Below are 18,965 nucleotides of genomic sequence, written 5' to 3' on the forward strand. Positions count from 1 at the left end.
ATTATTATTATTTTTTTGAAGCTTTGGACGATCGCCACGAAACCGATCAGGAAAAAAAAAAACAGGAGCAAGAGGAGAGATGGAGTTGCAAACGGTAAAACTGTGCTATCGGGAAAGAATCTCTCTCTCTCTCTCTGTTTCATTGCATCCGGGGTAAAAATGGAAAAAAAAGGGGTTTTTCGAACCATCCCCTCTATCAAGTGGAAAATTCTCCGTTTCCTTGTGGCGCGCATGTGCCACACAACGAACGAGCGAACGAACGAACGACCAACAGCAGCAGCAGCAGCAAACCTTTCACATCATCTCAGTGGGGACCCAGACTGTGTGCTACCGCATCCGGTAGATCGGTGATGCGGTTCACTTTCACAACAGCCTAGCTAAAAGACGTCTCGGATGCGAAACACAGGATAAGGAACACCAGGAGCAAATACCTCCCCGTGTGTTTCTCTGTCTTCTCCTCTCTTCGTATATATCTCAATCTTTTATTTCTCTTTGTTTCTCTCTTCGGACAATCTTCAAAAAAAAAATTCAAGCTGAATATAATTTTTGCAATTAAAAAAAAATTGAATATATAGGTTCTGGAAAATAAGCGGAAAATACTCCCACGGATAATTAGTCGGTTGTACTGTGAAACATACCGGAAAGGAAATTATTTCTGTTTGATTCCGTATGCGTAAGAGTGTTTGTGAGTGTATCATGAATACATGAAGATTTGGGAATTATGATGGATTATATTTAAAGGTGAGTTTTTTTATTCTTTTTATAAATGCGGAAATGTCCGTCCATAATGCAGAATATAAGCCACGATCTTTTTGAAAAATTTGATATGTGCACATCAAAAGTTTCATTTAAAAATTAAATTATTAGATTTCTGTTTAGTATTTTTTAATAATTATATCAACTTGTCAATAAGCACGTTTTTTTTTTTTTTGCTCTCGTGAAATAAAATGTTTTCATGAGTATAAGTGACCTTTTCGTTGGAAATGCATTCCATTTATTTCGTGAACACTGTTAAGCGTATAATAAATGTATGATAAGCGTATGATAAACTCGGCAATGAATTCCGTGGCATTTATTTTCCAGATTTTGGATGTAAGAAAGCATTTACCTATCAATGACCAATGTTCCCATTGGGACCATCGGTTTTAGAAAAAAATATTATGAAAGAACTTTGACTATTTCTCTGAAGGTGTGAAATTCAAAACTCTATTTACGAAACAAAAAATTCATTCAATTAAGCACTTATGTTACAAATTAATTGTTTAAGTTATATAATTTCAAGGAAGAATAAAGTTTAGTGAGATAGATAGCTTTTTCCCGGTGGAGACACGATTACTTTTCTTTCCGAGTTCACCTCAGCGTAATATCCAAAAGATAAATGTTTCCTTAATAAAGTTTAGTGTTTTTTGTTTTTATATTTAATATCTTTTCTATTGGCATGAGCAGGTCCAGAAACCATATATGAAAGATTTTTCATGAATTTTTTGGTTGATGTCTCTAAACTGATCTAAGGAGGGAAAATTAAAGGAAAAAATATTCAAATCGATTTGAATCTGAATTCGACCTGTAAAAGGTTAAAGTGTAAATTTATTAGCTGAAAATTACTCGTTTCGTCCAATATGTACAATTACGAATGCTTCAAAATTATTGTTTTCTTGATTTGTTCTGTATATTACTCGCCTTAAATTTAATTATTTTCTCATTTAATAGTTTTGAACCCATACAGATTTAACATTAATATGAATAATTAATAATAATGTTGATCTATTTAAAATTGAAGCGCAATTAAATCAGTGAGATTTTTTCATGTTAAAGTACAAAATTACTCGCGTATCCCAGTATAAATACCTCATTTATAAAATAAGCGAAGCAAATGAAAAGTTGGTTACCCAACTTTCAATTTTAAAATATTATTTTTTACTAAAAAGGTAATTTTTCTATTTAAAAAAAATGCTGTAAGGATAAAATTAATGATTAATTAAATTATCAATAATTACGGATGTAGTAATCTATGCGAATGCCCATTTATCATACCTATGAAAAATTCCATATAAAAAAATCGAATTTTTACAAAACGTATATTGTTATTATATAATTTCCTTTTCTGAATAACTCAACATCCCGTGGCTTGTAAAACTGGGGGGGGGGGGGAGAAACAGAATTGATTAAATTTATTTTCTGATGAAAATTTCATGCATGGGAAATTTGTGAAATTGAATTTCTCGGGCGATGTTTTTTGATAAAAGAGAGGAAGAATATATTACATAAATTAGAAAGAAGAAAGCTTTGGCGAAGATAACTATTCCATACGCTATTCATGTAGTAGGTAGAGCGTAAGATTATCAATCAAAGATCGCTTGTTCGAAATAACTATATTGAAAATTATTCAACTCTGCTGAATGGGTAATTATGTACATAGTTATTAGTAGGTAGAACATGGGATTATACAGCTTTATAGATCCATTGTTAACATAACTATATTGAAAATTATTCAACTCTGCGTGGATTATTATCAATAATATTTCCAATTGGATGTACATTTTCAAAACGCATGCAATAAAACCATGGGCATTATATTATTAATATATATTTAAAACAAATTCTATCCTTCCTGTTATTTTAACCTTCGTTTAAAAGCATGTCCACATATATTGTCCACTCTTTTCAACTAACTCTAATTGATTTGCGCTCCGCTCTTCATATACACTGTTTTCATAAATATATATTTCACTTCACATACATATAATCAATAACAATAATGATAACAAACGGATAAATCCCATTCAATATTTTACATGGAAAGGGAAATAGATCCGAGATAAAAACAGAAAATTTTTCATTCGCGGGCGAGAAATTCCGGCGGGAAATGGGAATAAATCTACTCCGCCATCATTATATGCCGCGAATCAGGTGTTGGATTTTTAATGCAATTAGTTTATAAAACGGACCTTTTAAATGTTAAAGAATAAATATATAAATGTGTTTTTTTCTTTTTTTTATTCTAGGGGATACATTAATTTTTTTTTTCGGGGGGGGGGGGGACCTCATTATTTGTGAATCCTATCAACGCATTATTGCTGGTACGAAAAAGAGCTATTCGTTTTTATTGGTTGTTGATGATCGATCATGATCGATCTAGTATTTTGTTGCGATATTTAAAAATCAAATATATTCAAAAACTCCCATTTATGTTTTAAATACATTTTATACAACAAATTTGCTTTTTTAAGAAATAAGGGAGAAATGAGTGAGTGCACGAAAGAATAAGAAATCCGAACAATGAATTTATATACAGTGACCATGGGTTACAAATATGTATTTTAACGTGTAAAAGAAACCCCGTGATTTTTTTTTTTGTGCGAAATATTTTAACAAAATTTATTTATAAAAGATATTTTTCATTTTCAATTCAGTCCTTGGTAATTTTTTTTTCATATTTTTTGTATTGCTGTATGATAACAATAAATTTGGTTTGATTTGGGAAAAAAAGATATAAGTAAAAAAGATAATTTTTATTCTTATCATAGAAACCATCACTCTCATCTGATACACTACAATCAACTACATCAACTGGTCTAGTTCATTGTCATCACCAGAGTCACTCTCATCGTAAAGTGCAAGGAATTGTGTAATTTGCTGATATCTATAATACTATCTATGGATAAGAAGACAATCCCCGCTCCCCATGTTTTGAGGCCCAATTTTCGGCGTAAAGATGTTTCTTCTACACGTTAATATATGGTACATATTGCAACATATCAGCCATATGATTTGTTAATAGAAAAACTTAAAATTTCTACTTTCTCAGACGCATCCTGAGTATTAAGGCAGTTTAAAACTCGCAATCTTAGTCCATATAACATATTGTAGAAATTCACAGATTTAAATTAATCCAAAATATTGTCCACAACCTTGTTTAAATTTACTAATTTCATATGTGAAGAGTTCACAGGTTGAATTAATGCGGTTTGATTTGCTGTCCATCGAATTACTCGAATCATTTTATTGATGAAATTTAATCAAGGATAGCTAATTATGATTACATTGATATTAGTTACTAATCACTTGTTTAAAGAAGTGACGATTGAGTTTTTATTCAGAAACTAACAAGATAAAAGAACATTTTATATCATAAAAGCGTAATTTCTTTTGGCCAAACTCCAGAAAACCTAAATCTTTTGATACATGTTTTCATAATTAGTAGATTTCTAATGATAAGATATCAAGGTATGCCATATTTTTAGTCTCGCGTTACCTTGATCGAAAGCATTATCTACAAGAAGCATGTATCAAACTAACCAGAAGCAATGTAGTATTCTATATTTTGGATGAAAGTAGCATACGTTAGATTCGATTTTTGTGAATAAAAATGCGTAGAAAGAGTTCGTATTAATTGGAGAACGTGAAGTTAATTTCAGCATTCATTTCTGTCTCTGCAGAAATACGCTTTATATAATAGAAAAATAACGAATTCGTGTGAATGGGAAAAAGGAATCGACAATTGTTAGAATTGATTTTTTTTTTTTACCATAATAAACTCTCCGATTATCTGAAGAAGAAAATTATTTTCTACACGTTTTTATTTAAAATACGTATATAAAAAGCAATGTTTCCAATTATTTTTAAACTAATTTGGTAGTTAGAATTATATAGGGTGTCGTGTAAGCCCAAATGCGGCCTCTATGTCATCAACAGTTCGTAATAGAGGTATGGTTCTAAGATTACAAAAATAATTCTCGAAATGTGTTCAGGAATCCCTCTGTACTATCTTCGAGAGTGAAACTACAATGTGTCATAAAATAGAAACTTTAAACTTTATACGGCCCCTCCTCTAAGAGAATCTAAGAAAAAAAACAAATTTATACAATGTTCAACCCTTTATTAGCTCTTTAGAGCTACTTATTTTAGAAGTTATTAGAGCCCTTTATGAAAGCTTTTGCAGCGTAGAGCTACAGAGGTATTTATTCATATCCAAAATATGTTAACCCCCGCTTTATCTCTAGTCGCAAAGAATATTTCACAAACTTTTTCTCCGATATCCTGTACTAGTATAAATGCATAGTCATATTTCATGAGAAATAATGATTTCGTTTATTTCATTGTTCCGAGTAATTTGTAGGCATTCGAAACAATAGCAGTTATTTCGAGAACCGAAAGGTTTTTTAAACGTGCTTTAGGTCCATTAAATATGTAAAATGTTAGCTGAACGTAATTATATCAAGTTCTGAGACAATAATTTCTACCAAGTAACAAACAGGATTAATCAATATACTCATAAAAATTCAAATCATTTTCTTTTTTTCCTTAGAATAACTTGAAATGTTTTAACAATTAAAAATTAATAAAATCGAGGACTAAAACGTCGAGCAAAATGATGCCTTTTGAACAAAAGGACAAAAAAACCAGAATTATAGTTCTTTAATAACAAGGAACGTAGAACTCTTCGGGTAAGAATTCGAATGAAACAAATGCATTTCATGGCTGCAACAGCAGCTTGCGACATCCGAAAACAAGAAAAATTGAATAGAATAAGTGGAACAGATGAAATTTTGTAACTCGCGAGATGGTTTTTAATTAAATAAGAGCGGTAATTTAAATTCTGGTCGTTTTCTTTTCCCTTGAGAGTATTTCAAAAGAAACTATAGCGACACGAAAATCCATTCTTATTCTTTTACATTTGATATTTTCCATTTTTCTTTATTCATGTCTGTAAGATTGTAAGAATGAATCTTGCAAATTTTTGACGTACTTTTTTTTGAGTGAAACATTATACTGCCTGTATGATATTTTGGTACACTCGGGCAATATGGAATGCCACTTTTATTTGCTCGATTATTCCAGTTTGAAACATGGTAGAAATCTGAAACGTGTATTTCTGTAGAATTTGGTTCATTGTCTTTGCATTGGCAAGTGTATAATATTTATAAATAAATATTGTAACTGAGAAAAATACATTAAAAAAACATTTTCGTTTGCATTGTGAAATAGCGATCTGAAAATAAGTAAAACTAATTCAAATTGATCAAAAACAAGATTTAATGAGTCTATGACATGAGTGAATAAACGCAAGAACTTTGCTCCTTGACTTATCCCATTGTCGAGATCTCCTCCAACCCAGCTCCGCGGCAGAGTCCGGAACACTTTATTTTGAGTCAAAAAAGAACAAAAAAAAATATACAGCAACATATAAAATTTTTACAACATATTTTCCCGAGACGATTGGGTACTGAATGAATGAATGAATGAATGCCAGAACTTTGCCACTGGACTTACAGCCCAGCTTCGTAGCAGAGCCCGGAACACTTTATTTTATGTCAAAAAAAAGAACGAATACAAATTTTTACAACATATCTTCCCCGGACAATTGGTTACCGTCACGAATAACAAATTTTGTGGTGAGTTGGACAAAAGCTTCGGAGTTCCGTTAAGACGGATGAATGTACACATATTAGAATGGAGGTATATTTCAAAAGTAATTGGAGGGGGGGCCCCCCATGCCATCTCATCTGTTATCTTACACTTGTCATATTATATACACAGGATACAAAAAAACTAAATGATAATTTTGTTGTGAAATATAAAATATGCATCGGAACGAGTTATCTCTCTTAACATCTTATTGGTGAGGAAATGGGTTTGATAACTTGCGGACTAGAAGCCAGCATCAGTTGTACAATTGAGTAATGTCAAATTTTGTGGTGATTACAGACGAGATGGGGGAAGTTCTGGGACTTCGTTAGGAGAAATGAATGTGCATATATTAGAATAAAGGTACATTTTAGAAGCAATTGCAGAGGGTCATGCCATTTCATTTGTTATGTTACATTTGTCATATTATATAAGTAGGATTGTTGTTATCAGCGGTAATCCAGACGAACTAAAAGAAATAATACAAGAACTTGCAATAAACAAATACTTGCGAAGGCAAGTATTCAGGTGGGATTGAAAATGAATCTGTAAAATACTAAAGTTATGTTCAATCCCTTTGCGTTGAAGAGGGCTATCTTGCTCAAAAACATAGAAAAAGAAGAAGTAGAAAGTTATGTATACCTGGGACAAGAAACTGTCATGGACAACGGAATCATTAATGAAATAAACAGAAGGATCAGGTTTGAATGGGCACTTTTGGCAAAAACTGTGTACTTCTGAAGAATCACATGCCATTGTACCTGAAAAGGAAAGTGTTTAACCAGTGTGTGCTCCCAGCACTGACTTATGGAGTAGAAACTCACAAGCAAGACGATACAAAGGCTACAGACAACACAAAGAAGCATGAAAAAATGTATGCCAGGCATCACAAGAAGAGATACAAAACGAATCACTTTTAAAAGGAACCGCACAAAGGTATATGATATCATGGAAAGAATTAAACATCTAAAATAGAAATGGGCTGGAAATTTTGCATAAGACAGGGCAACAGATGGACCACATGTATTCTAGATTGGTACCCCCGTGATGTTAAATGTCCGAGAAGGCGTCCCTACGCAAGATGGATCGATGAGATCAGGAAAGTGGCTGGAGTCAACTGGATGGCTAAAGCATCAGACAGAGCAGAATGGAAAAATTTAGAGGAGACCTTCATCCAGCAGTGGATTGAAAATGGTTGATGAAGATGATGATTATGCATAGGATACAACAAAGAAACAACACGAAAATCTGAATTATAGTATAAAATAAAATATGCATCGGAGCTAGACATCTCGCTTAACACCTTGTTGGTGAACAAATGGGATTGATAACTTGTGGACTAGAAGCCAGCATCAGTTTTATTGGGTTGAGTTCACTCGCTCCGGTGGATCTGATGGAAATATACAAAATAGATATATTGTGTGAGGGAATATATACAATCAGGGATCACCCGTGCCATCTCAATTAGCAACTTATTCGGTGAGCAACACGAATACGACAATATGAGTACGCACGTGTGTTGTGGGCATGAAATGCATGAATAACTTGAATGGAGGAAAGATGAATACACATATACGTATATATAACTACAAGGCCGAGTCGTCTCGCTGTAAGCCTGTTTCGGTGAGCAATGTGGGTGAATTTAATTAAATGGGGGGGTTGTCTGGGAGAGCCTTAGCTAAGGATTAGCTTCGGTCTTGTTGTTTTGGTTGACTCGCTCCGGCTGGTTACAGTTATTTAACAAAATGAATCTATATGAAATAAAAACTACATGGTTATTATGAAAACATTCATGTCATCCCGCCTAATAGCCCCACTCGAAGAGCTCAATGGGAGATACTTATGGTTATCACATTTGCATAGTTATGAGTCTATAAAAATGAAAAATGTGAATAGTTCATCGTTTGTTTTTGTAGTTGAAAATTATTAGACATCATGCGTGGGGGAGGGGGGTTATGTCTAATAATTTATTTGCAAGAGTCGCAAATACAGTCTTCCTTCCCTCCTCTAGAGTAGTGTCAAGATCGACTAACAGAGAACAGGTTACACATTAGTTCAAGACCTTACCTCTCCTATCTTACTAAACTTTCGATCTTGAGGAGATGTTTCTCTCCCAACCCAGATAACACATATGCTATCGCATATTACCCAACACACCATCTGTAGAAAAATAGCGTCAAGTCCAACCGGAGAGAGTCAGTAGTTAAAAATGAACACGTCACAATAAAATACAACACTTTTGAGGTACATTGTGTTCAGTTTCAATCTATAGGACACATTTCTAATTACCAATAAACACCTTTGAGAGAAAACTTGTCTGAGTTAATTTGCGGAAGTGGAGCGAAACTGTCTCTTTTACATTATGGGGATATTTTGACGTTATATTATGACATTTTAACGTTATATTATGACATTTTAATGTTATATTATGACATTTTGATGTTATTTATGACGTTATATTATTATGATGCATTATTATTCTCACTGTTCAACTGAGGGACTCATACCGGAACGCAGAAAACACCCCATTATTTAATATTTTTACAGGGTGTTCATAAAATAACTTGTCGAATTACGAGCCACTAGTGGCCGCGAAAATCAACTACTTTTGATGAAATTCGACGTATAATTGTTTCAGAATATTCGCTGGAAAATGAAATGAGAAGCAAAACCTACCTCTCGCGGTTACGGTTGCACCAACAAAATTTAAATAACTTCAAATTGCAATACCCACTTTTATGCATTACAAAATAATCAGGCGCGGTAGCCAAGGTCGACACTCGCCTGAAGTACCAAAGGATGTTTAGAGGTGTCACGAGTTCCATACCCGGTTCGCCTTTGTCAGAAACTTTCATGACACAGGGGTACAACAGAAACGGTGACATGACCGAGATAGAAAAAGATTGCTACCTCAGGGAGTCCCCTCCCCCATCAAGAGGTTAGTGAACCTCGATGAGTATAAAAGAAAACCCTGCCGTTCGGATTCGGCAATAAATTGTAGGTCCGGTCTAATAGCTCTCGTGTGCAGAAAATGACCACGGTGCGACAAAAATGATCAAATACAAAATGATCGATGAATGGTTTTAGAACACGACTTGTAACACAATAAACGTCGATGCAGAACGCAGACAAAGAAAGATCTCAATATAGGGTCAAAGCGATAACAGGTCGGTCGGTCTACTTCCTGCAGATCAGACAGAGCGGTTATCGCACCAACCCCTTGGTAAGATTTTTTTTCTTTTTCTGCGTCCTGCGCCGGTGATTATTGTGCGTGTGGACAGAGTGGGAGCCATGTTCTGGTTTGGTGGTGGTGATTATTGTGCTACAGGTACCGTTTTAACGCCATTCACCGTTTTCCACTTCGTACCAACACTTTGCAATGCATAAAAGTGAGTGTTGCCATTTGAAATTTTCGAAACCTTGTTGCTGTAACAGTAACCGCGAGAGCTAGGTTTCTGTCTGTCTTCTCGTTCTCGCGAGCGTATATACTCTGAAAAACATATATCTCGAATTTTTGATTTTTTTCGGCCGCTAGAAGCTCATATATGGGCAAAGTCTTTTAGATGACCACCCGGTATATAGTGTTTAAAATATATTAATAGATATTCAAATTGAACCACAAAATGCAAGTTTTTGTATTATATGTGTGGAATAGGCTATATGTATGAAACCAGCGTTTCTCCACGTTTCTCAGAAAAACAAAAGGACCAGTAAAAATGTTTGAAGGAATTTGATAAACCACTTATGTCCCGTATTACGGGACATTCCTCTAATTTTCGTTTTTCCGATTTTTCTTATACATTTGTCCCGTTTCTTCAACGATAATGATTTGAATTCGAAATATTTATTAAGTCGTGGATACACTTTACGTATATGATTTCATAATATAAATTATGAGAAATTATAGCTTATGGCAAAAAATATAAATATTAATCGCTCAAATTTGGCAGGATCAACATTTTGTCCTCATTTTTTTATATTTTGAATATAATTGGTGATTTTGTCCACTTCAATGCTTTTGACGGCAATTCGCTATGTCCAGTATTTTAGGAATTATTTTTGGAGATACCTGTTTTTAGCGTAATTTTCTCAATCAAGTATGGAAATACAAATACAACAACACAACAGGCAAAATGCCCAACGAGGTGGCGATGCCACATACTTCAAAATTACAGCAACCCTAATTAAAAGGCAATTACAAAAACTAGAAACAGTATATATACATGATAAAATATTACACAATACCCATTAAGAATACTTAGGTTGTCTTATTCTAAGTATGAATAGAGCTTCTCGATTTACCCCAACATGTTTATCATATTTCTTTTTAAACGTGTCGATTGTGTTAGAATTTACTACCTCCGGGGGTAAGCTATTCCATTTATTATCAACCCTATTAGAGAAAAAACTCCCAGTGGCATCTTAACGTGGAATTTTCCTTCACCAATCGATAGTGACGCCCTCTTGTAAAAGCATTCCATTGACGGAGTAACAATAAATCATGGTCCATCCTATCCATCCCGTTAAAAATTGTCTTCATAACTCAAGCTCCGTGTGCCTATAAGAACACGCGTAGCTCTTCTCTGCACTCCTTCAACCAAGTCTATGTCCCTCTGTAGGTATGGTCTCCAAAACCTTACAGCATACTCCAGTCCAGAACGAACTAAGCCTCGAAAAAATAGAAGAATGACTTTAGGAGAACGCGAAGAGACCTTGTCAAAATAAAACCGAACATTATGTACGCTTTTTTAACCACTGATCAACAATGTTCAGAAAATCTGTGCTGCTCTTCAGAACATTTTTATTTCGTAAAATACATTTTTATTTACTGCGATTTGTGACAACCCATTATTTTCACACCCTTGAGCAATTTTAGCAGTAACTACTAAATTGAAATTCAAATAATATATTACTATTTTTGGCAAAATTTGTTAATATCCCGTTTTGGAATTGCAATTTCCTGCACGCTCCTCGATGTTGTATATAGTGAACCTAGGTATGAAGGTATAATTTTATACCTTGAATAATTTTTAATTATTTTAATTAAAAACTAAATAAATTTTCGTTTTTTTAATTTTTTTAACGACTATAATGCAAAATTTTCTACTTGAAATACATGAAATTCCACAGATATCCTTTTTTTCCAGTCAAAATGATGCAAACGTGTGGTCAATGTATTTTAATCAACTCTTTTACGTGAGTAATACTTAATAACCAGGTGCTGTCATGCGCTTTCATATATTACAACTGGGGGTTCTTGAATCTTTCGCTTGCTTGGCTTTTTTGATAACTTCAAAGCAGTGATTTATTTCGACCGGGTTCGAATTGAATATTTCTGAAATTTTCGTTTAAAAACGAAAGAAAAAGGCGTTTGCTAAAAATTACTACTGATAATGTGAATGTCTCAGAAGGAATAATTATGTTGCCTTGAACATTTGTGCTTTTTTTTTTTTTTTTTTTTTTTGATGAACGAGTGCGAATTAGCCTCACCGAAACGATGGTTTTTGTATGGAAGATAAGTTCGTATAAATATTGCTCGAAATAGAATTTTTGCGCTAGGGCTTCTGCTGCCCTCTTTCAGATAAAAGCAAAACTATCGGATACAATTCTTAAAATAAAATGTTTGATGATTTTAAACTATGTGCACATGAAAATGAACAACATATTTGTATAAAACTATAAATATACATTTTTGTGCTGCGTATCGGTGTAAATTTTATACACCAAATTACCGGTTTCTATAATTTTATGTTTGCCGCAAAATCACTTTTGGTGAACAACAAAAAATATTGTAACCGGTATTTTGGCGTATGAAACATGCATCGATATGCAGTATAAAATTAAAAATTAAATTCATAATTTCATACAAGTTATAATTCTACAAGTTGTTAATACGGTTTAAAATCAACAAAAGTTTTATTTTAAGAATTATAACAGATAATTTTTCTTTTATTCAATAGGTAGCAGCAGGAATCTTAACAAAACGATGTTTCTCGCATTTATAATAGCAAAGTGCAAATAAGAAATATTAATAATCTTTTATTAACAAATTAAAAAAATATATATTTATACAAACGCTTAGGAAGTTTTCGTTCCCAATAATTTGTTTGTCGCTTTGCAAATTCTTTCTCCCATTTGTGTGGGTTCCCGAAAAAGGTTTACATAATTTCAGTGGTATGCACACAATTCGAAACAAATTTGAGAACACGAAACAATATAAGGGCAACGGTTAATTTTAATGTTAGTTTTATGCATTATCTTCAATTCAACGATATATAATGTCTTCAAAAATTTTTTTCTAGATTTCCGGGTGTTTGTCAGTGAATTTACGTTATGTCCCCCTTTTTTTTCAAGATTTGTTCCGGTTTCTTAGTCGCATGATCTTGTCACCCTATCCCAGGCTCGCTCCTACTAAAGTCCGGTCTCGCACCGTATATCGACTATGATTTTATAAGCAAGTAACTTGGCAAACTGTAAATTGGTGACATTGTGACAAATGTTAATTAGTGGTTTGACAAATTTTTAATTGGTGAACACAATAGTTTTGAATTTCCGCATTTCTTTTAAAATTTGGATTTGAAAAAAAATTGGCGTCCTTTTTGATATTTTTAATTAAGTACATCAATTTGTTTATTTGATTTTTATTAACTAAGTAAATCCAATAATAATATTTTTCGGACATGTAAATAGGATATGGATATTTGGTCATCCAAATTTACATTCCGGGCCAGGCATATAATTTTTTTTTACATTTAACATACCCTATAGATATTTTTGAGATAGTTCTGAATACGGTAAACGCTTTTTTATTCTTTTAATTAAATGTCTTACGTCTTATGAATAAAAATAAGCATTCCTTTTGCGATTTTCGTTTTTATCATCTTCCCGCCAATATTTTCCTTATCACATTTTGTCATAAAATATTAAGCATTTATAAATCATGAAAAATATAATTTATCATGAAAATCACAAATAAAAATCACCTTTTGGCGACTTTTCGCGGATGGCATCTAAATTATATCCATACGAAATAGCTTAACCCACTCAGGTTTTACCTGTAAAGAGCCCTTACCATCTAGAGAAATGTCTAGAAAATACGCTTGTTTCTTAGTGACTGTCATATACAGTGTGGTTACTAAGATATATTTGGGAAAGTGAGTAGACAATCCTCGCATCCGCCAGCTGTTAAAAGCCTACGGATGGATAGCGGAGAGCGACATCATCCTCGGATAAATCGCGATCTGGCGGCAGTGTCAGCAATTTTGAACTTCTTCCTGAGTTAGGTCCGAACCAGCTGTTAAAAACTTTCGTATGGATAACGGATAGTGATAGTGATAGGAACCAAGAGACACCCAGGCTCATGTAAATAAATCACAATTGTAAATCACCGGTTATAAATAACAAAATCATCGTAATAATCGTCATAATTAACGGAGAGTGACGTCATCCTCGGATATAAAAAGCATTGCACAGAAACGAACTTCACGTTAAGTTCACAACAAGAACAAGCACATTCCAACATGAACCAGTTCATTAGAGATTCTGTAGGGTAATATGAACAAAGTGCATGTGTGGTTTAATCGCATGGATGGGATTTTGCAGGGGCATATTGAGAAGGCGTTATCTATCGGTTGTCACCTCAAGCCTGGTAATAAATTGTATAACTGTGTGGAATTTGAAACCTGTACCTTTCCATAACACGCAATGCACTTTTGTTACATGCTGAGATAGTAGTTAAACCAGTTTGTCGCACCGAAAGTGTTTTCTATCATGTTTCGATGTCCTTGGATAACCCATTCGTGAGCACTTTTCTATAAAATGGCACTGGGGTGAACATTAATAGCATTTTTTGATAGAAAGTGCCTCGAAATGGTGAAAACAGTAACAACTTTTGGTCTACCTATGTCATCAAATTTTAGGGAAAATTTATGTGATATTCGAAACACCATTGCAAAAACAGATTTTAATGGAATGTTTTGTGGTTCTCACAGTATATTTAGCTAGTGATGTTGCAGGTTATGAACCAAAATTTAAAGGGCTGCATTTAAGGGAATACTCATAAGTTACACCCAAATATGTAAAGTATGTAAATGTCTGGATTTTTTTAAATTTCATCCCACATTTCGTCTATAAAACACTTCGATTCAAAAATGTATATGTGAGATACCATAGATTTTGATTGGTAAGCTCAGAAGTATAATATATAGCAAAATATCAGATCAAAATTTCGTAATGGTATAATTAATAGATTTTTAGAAATCATGCCACTAACTCAAGTAAAATGTCAAAGATATCATTCTTCGTAAAACACGTTTAAAGTTTTTCTTCACGGATTAAGTTTAATGTATATATCAACGTAACACTAAAGTGGACGTACCTTCGGTTCTGAGCGTCATGTAAACAAAACAATGCCTCTGTTTTGGAATCACAAAAAATAGGACTTTCATAAAAATTGAAAAAATAAAAATCGACATTTTCTTCCAAAATGATGTTTTCAGTGTAGCCGAATAAACTTACATCAATGTCTTACTCTACTTCAAATTGATCAAAGATAAACTGTAAATTTCATCCAGTTAATTTCAAAATTTTTCTCTGAGAATTACTATGGTATTACCAGTAACGTTGATGTACATTTTATGTACATTACCAGTAACATTTCAACGTTCATACAAAGCAATATGTTCTATTGATATTATTTTTATCTGCTTCATTACATTTGTGGCATTATTATTACTTTTTTCACAGAAAGAAGATTATCGTCACCAAAAAGTTGCAGAATGGCGACGCCACGGTGTTCCATAGTGTCCGTCACAAGAGAAAGAGCACCAGGATTAAAATGGATTATATGTTTCCGCTAGATATATTTTCGTTACAAAAGTTTCAGAAAGGATTCCGAGATAATCCAAAGTCATCATTCCGTAATAGGTTCGTCCAACATTCCCAGGGATCGTTCCCTAAATCCTTTTCCAGAAGAAATACCGGAACATTATTTCGTAACCGTAATTATTTCCTGAACTAAAAATAATAACAGGATCTCTCGGTGACAGTAATAACAATTTTTTCTCCATCTTCTCTCATAATATATCTCTCATATACGCCGGTGATGCTGAAGAAGAGGCTTATGGAAGAAATAAGAAGGAAAAAGTTATTTACTTCATTCCGGAACTTCTTATATCAGGAAAAATCTCTCCTTTCTTATTGTTACTAATACTTCGGACATATATTTTTACAAGGAGCCACCGCGGTGTTTTATCGGCGTATGATAGGTAACATTATCATGTGATGCGTTTCGAAAAGTGAGAAATTACTCATAAAGGACCAATCTCGTCGAATCAGTGTTTGAAGTGATATACGATATGTTTGCGATTCTATCGGATCATCGTGCGTACTACGGCTGTCCAAAAATGTCCCGATCAGTGATAGTGTTCCTACTCGCGGTTTGTGTTATAACGACGACGGTCGACTCGAGGAACCTCGAACCCGATGCCCGTCACCTGAGTTCCAGAGTGGTCAACACGAGATACGGATCTCTGCGAGGTTTCATCAGCACACTGTCAAACCGTCAGCTCCAACCCGTCGAAGTGTTCCTGGGCGTGCCCTACGCGGGTGCTCCGAAGGGTGCCCTGAGGTTTATGCCACCGGTGACATCCCCTCACTGGCGTTCCGTAAGGCTCAGTGATCATTTCTCGCCCGTGTGCCCGCAGAAACTGCCGGATATCCGCAATGAGACGGAAGCACTTCTCAGGATGCCTGTCGGAAGGTATCAATATCTAAAGAGATTATTGCCGCATTTGACTAATCAGAGCGAGGATTGCTTATATCTCAACATCTACGCTCCTGCAGCCGGTAAGTAATTGGAAATCCTGTTTCACTTGAAACTATTCATCTCGTTTATTTAGAATTGCATCCCCTTGCGGGATTGCGGGGACGTCAATATAATTAGGTGTTTCATTTCTTCGAGTGCATTCAGCATGAAATCATAACGGGGAAATAAACACTTCATCGTATTTTAGAATACAGCAATTTCAAATATGAATAAATCTTATTCTACGCATTATTTATAAAACTTTTCAGAAACTCTAAATATTTATTACAGGTTTATCGTCATCTCTATAGATTATATATGATATAATGTTGATTTAGGCTAATATACTACCGATGAAGCATATTTTATTGCAATTTTTAAATTTTTGATATTTTTATGATAAACCACACTCGGAAACTTTTCAGAGCAGTATAGGGGAAAAAAATTACCTTGGAGAAAGTGATCTTATGAATACACGGTCAAACCTCCGTTGAAGAAACTCACAAAATAAGGAACACCGCTATTTTAGGGACATCGGTGTCCTTCGTTAGCCCTTACGGTGGCATTCCCGAGATAGCTCGTCTAACAGGATACACTTTATTTTAGCAATTCCGAAATATCTCGAGTTTTTAAAACCGTCTGATTTCGCACTGGCGAGACCAGATATAGTTGTAAACTTTTCTTCTCCTGGTAACATGTCTTCCTCCCCCCCCCCCCACCCTTTCCTGTCAATCAACTTACAGCGGGTAGAGTCAGCAGTTGTTCAGTCTCATAACAGAAGGGATGGGGGAGAGAGAAACAATGTTTTTGCTTTCCCTTCGTGGTAGTATGCGATTTAGCGTACAGCATTAATAACATAAAGCTCTTCCTTGTTTATTATTATTATTTCAAGTTGGGGAAGCATTTATCACCTCACGAAATCGGTAAAAAAAAATTATAGATTATTCTTGAAAACAAATAGCAATTTTTAGATTTTCACTGGTGCAGGTATAATGGGAATCAGTAATGCTTTACATACCGCTCAAATAGCTAAAAGTTCCAGGGCATTTGTTACATCATGCAGTACTAGTTACACTATTAACTACTCATCCTAAACTAAAGATTTTTTCCCAGATTAGCATAGATGACACTTCATGGGAGTGAATGTCTGGTTATGAACATTAACTTCAGCATGTGTACAGCCATTTACTTTCTAAATTAAAAAGGAATTTGCGCTGCAATGAATGCATGCGTATGTTTTCGAAATTATTCTTGAACTGATCAGTTACAGTGAAAATTGTCTACGGAATGTTAACTCGAATTCTGGAAACAATAAAAACTTTTTCTTCTTTTGTTTCCCTGTATCAGGGGTGCACAAACTGCAGCCCGTCAACGTGTGCTATCCGGTTCGTGGAAAATTTTCTGGAAGATAAGTATCAGTGCACACAATATGATATGCTGACCGTACGATATGCTAACCTTTGCTAACCGTATTCCCTCGAAAAGATCACAAAGACAAAACCACATGAGAAAGTACGAAAAGTCACTAATTATCTCCAAATGAAATAAACTTCATGAATAAAATCATTGAAAAATCGACAATGGCTGAAAATGAAGTGCTATTGCCAATTACAGGGGATTAACATGTGGTGCTGGGGATTAACATGAAATTAGTATTTATATGATTCTATAATCTGTTACAATTTGAGACGACTTGTCATAATATCAAATATATGAAAATATCATAATTGGGACGATTAAAATTACGGGAAAATAATGTTCAAGATACGGGTCATAGGTTACCACATATATTTGTTACTGCCGAGCTCAAAATTGGCCAGTTTGCGAAGCTCTCTGTCCGCAATCCGATTACGAAAGACATAATTAGAGATCATCGTTAAGTTGGCAAATGTTTTCGTGATAATTATGTCCACATTAGTTATGGCAACACATCAAACCCCAGTCATGATGTGGTAATCGCCCCTCCCCTAAAAAAAGTATGGTAGAAAAAACTATTGTGTCTATGTATAATTAGTTTTATAGTTTTTTCCTCTCCAATTTCACTTTTGTTTCTCTTTCGCCAAAGGCGAATTATAACGTTTTGAAATTTTGAGACGTGCCAGTTAGCTAACGGTCGCTTACGCACCAATCACGCAATCAAAAATGTTTCCCCCGTGCAGCGTGTTTCAGTTAATTAATGAAAATTAACTGAATTATTTAGTCCTATTAGAAACCAAGTTCAGTTATTTTCACAATTACCGCTTTTTCCTCGTCATGTAGAGTGATGGTAACTTTGTTATTACGTGTTATCTTCGCCCCCTATTATATTGACAAATTTATCACGAGATATTTAAAGTGTTAGCCAAATGATATCTGTTTAAAAAATTCTTAATCCCAATTGGATTCCCAAAATCCACACTTTTTTGGTAAAACGTGGAAATTATTATTTTTTTCCTTCACTGTCAAGGGAAATTTTGTGAGAGGAAAGGGCAGGAAAAAAAACTGTTTTTCACAACTTTATCCTTTTTATTACGTTCATTGTTATAGCATTGCTATCAGCTCAAAAGCGCAAAGTTATAGGTTTGATGCCCGTCCGGTGAATTTGGCTGGATTCGAAAGTGACGTCATCAATATTTCATGACTTATAACTGCAAAGCCATTGGATAAGTCATAAAACTAAAAATACTTTTCCGCATTAGTTTTTCACAAGGAATCACGTGTGTAACTATTGGGCGGTCGAATGTATCCACCTTGTATGTACTCTATGTATGTA

At 34.2% G+C, this 18,965-nt stretch overlaps 1 protein-coding gene across 1 annotated transcript in view; it reads left to right on the plus strand.

Moving 5' to 3' along the window:
* Nucleotides 1-290: 290 nt before the first annotated feature.
* The window catches only part of LOC149067458 (neuroligin-4, X-linked-like), a 169,434-nt gene continuing 150,759 nt past the window's right edge, over nt 291-18,965 (plus strand). Inside the window, exons 1-2 of the mRNA XM_089252644.1 lie at nt 291-741; nt 15,154-16,254. Coding sequence (XP_089108770.1) covers nt 15,765-16,254 — 490 coding nt within the window. The 5' untranslated portion in view covers nt 291-741; nt 15,154-15,764. The remainder of the gene's footprint in view (nt 742-15,153; nt 16,255-18,965) is intronic.

This window comes from Pholcus phalangioides, unplaced genomic scaffold (genome assembly GCF_987345545.1).
Source record: "Pholcus phalangioides strain wild (caught in Gottingen) unplaced genomic scaffold, Ppha-v1.0 ptg000030l_1, whole genome shotgun sequence".
NCBI lineage: Eukaryota > Metazoa > Arthropoda > Arachnida > Araneae > Pholcidae > Pholcus > Pholcus phalangioides.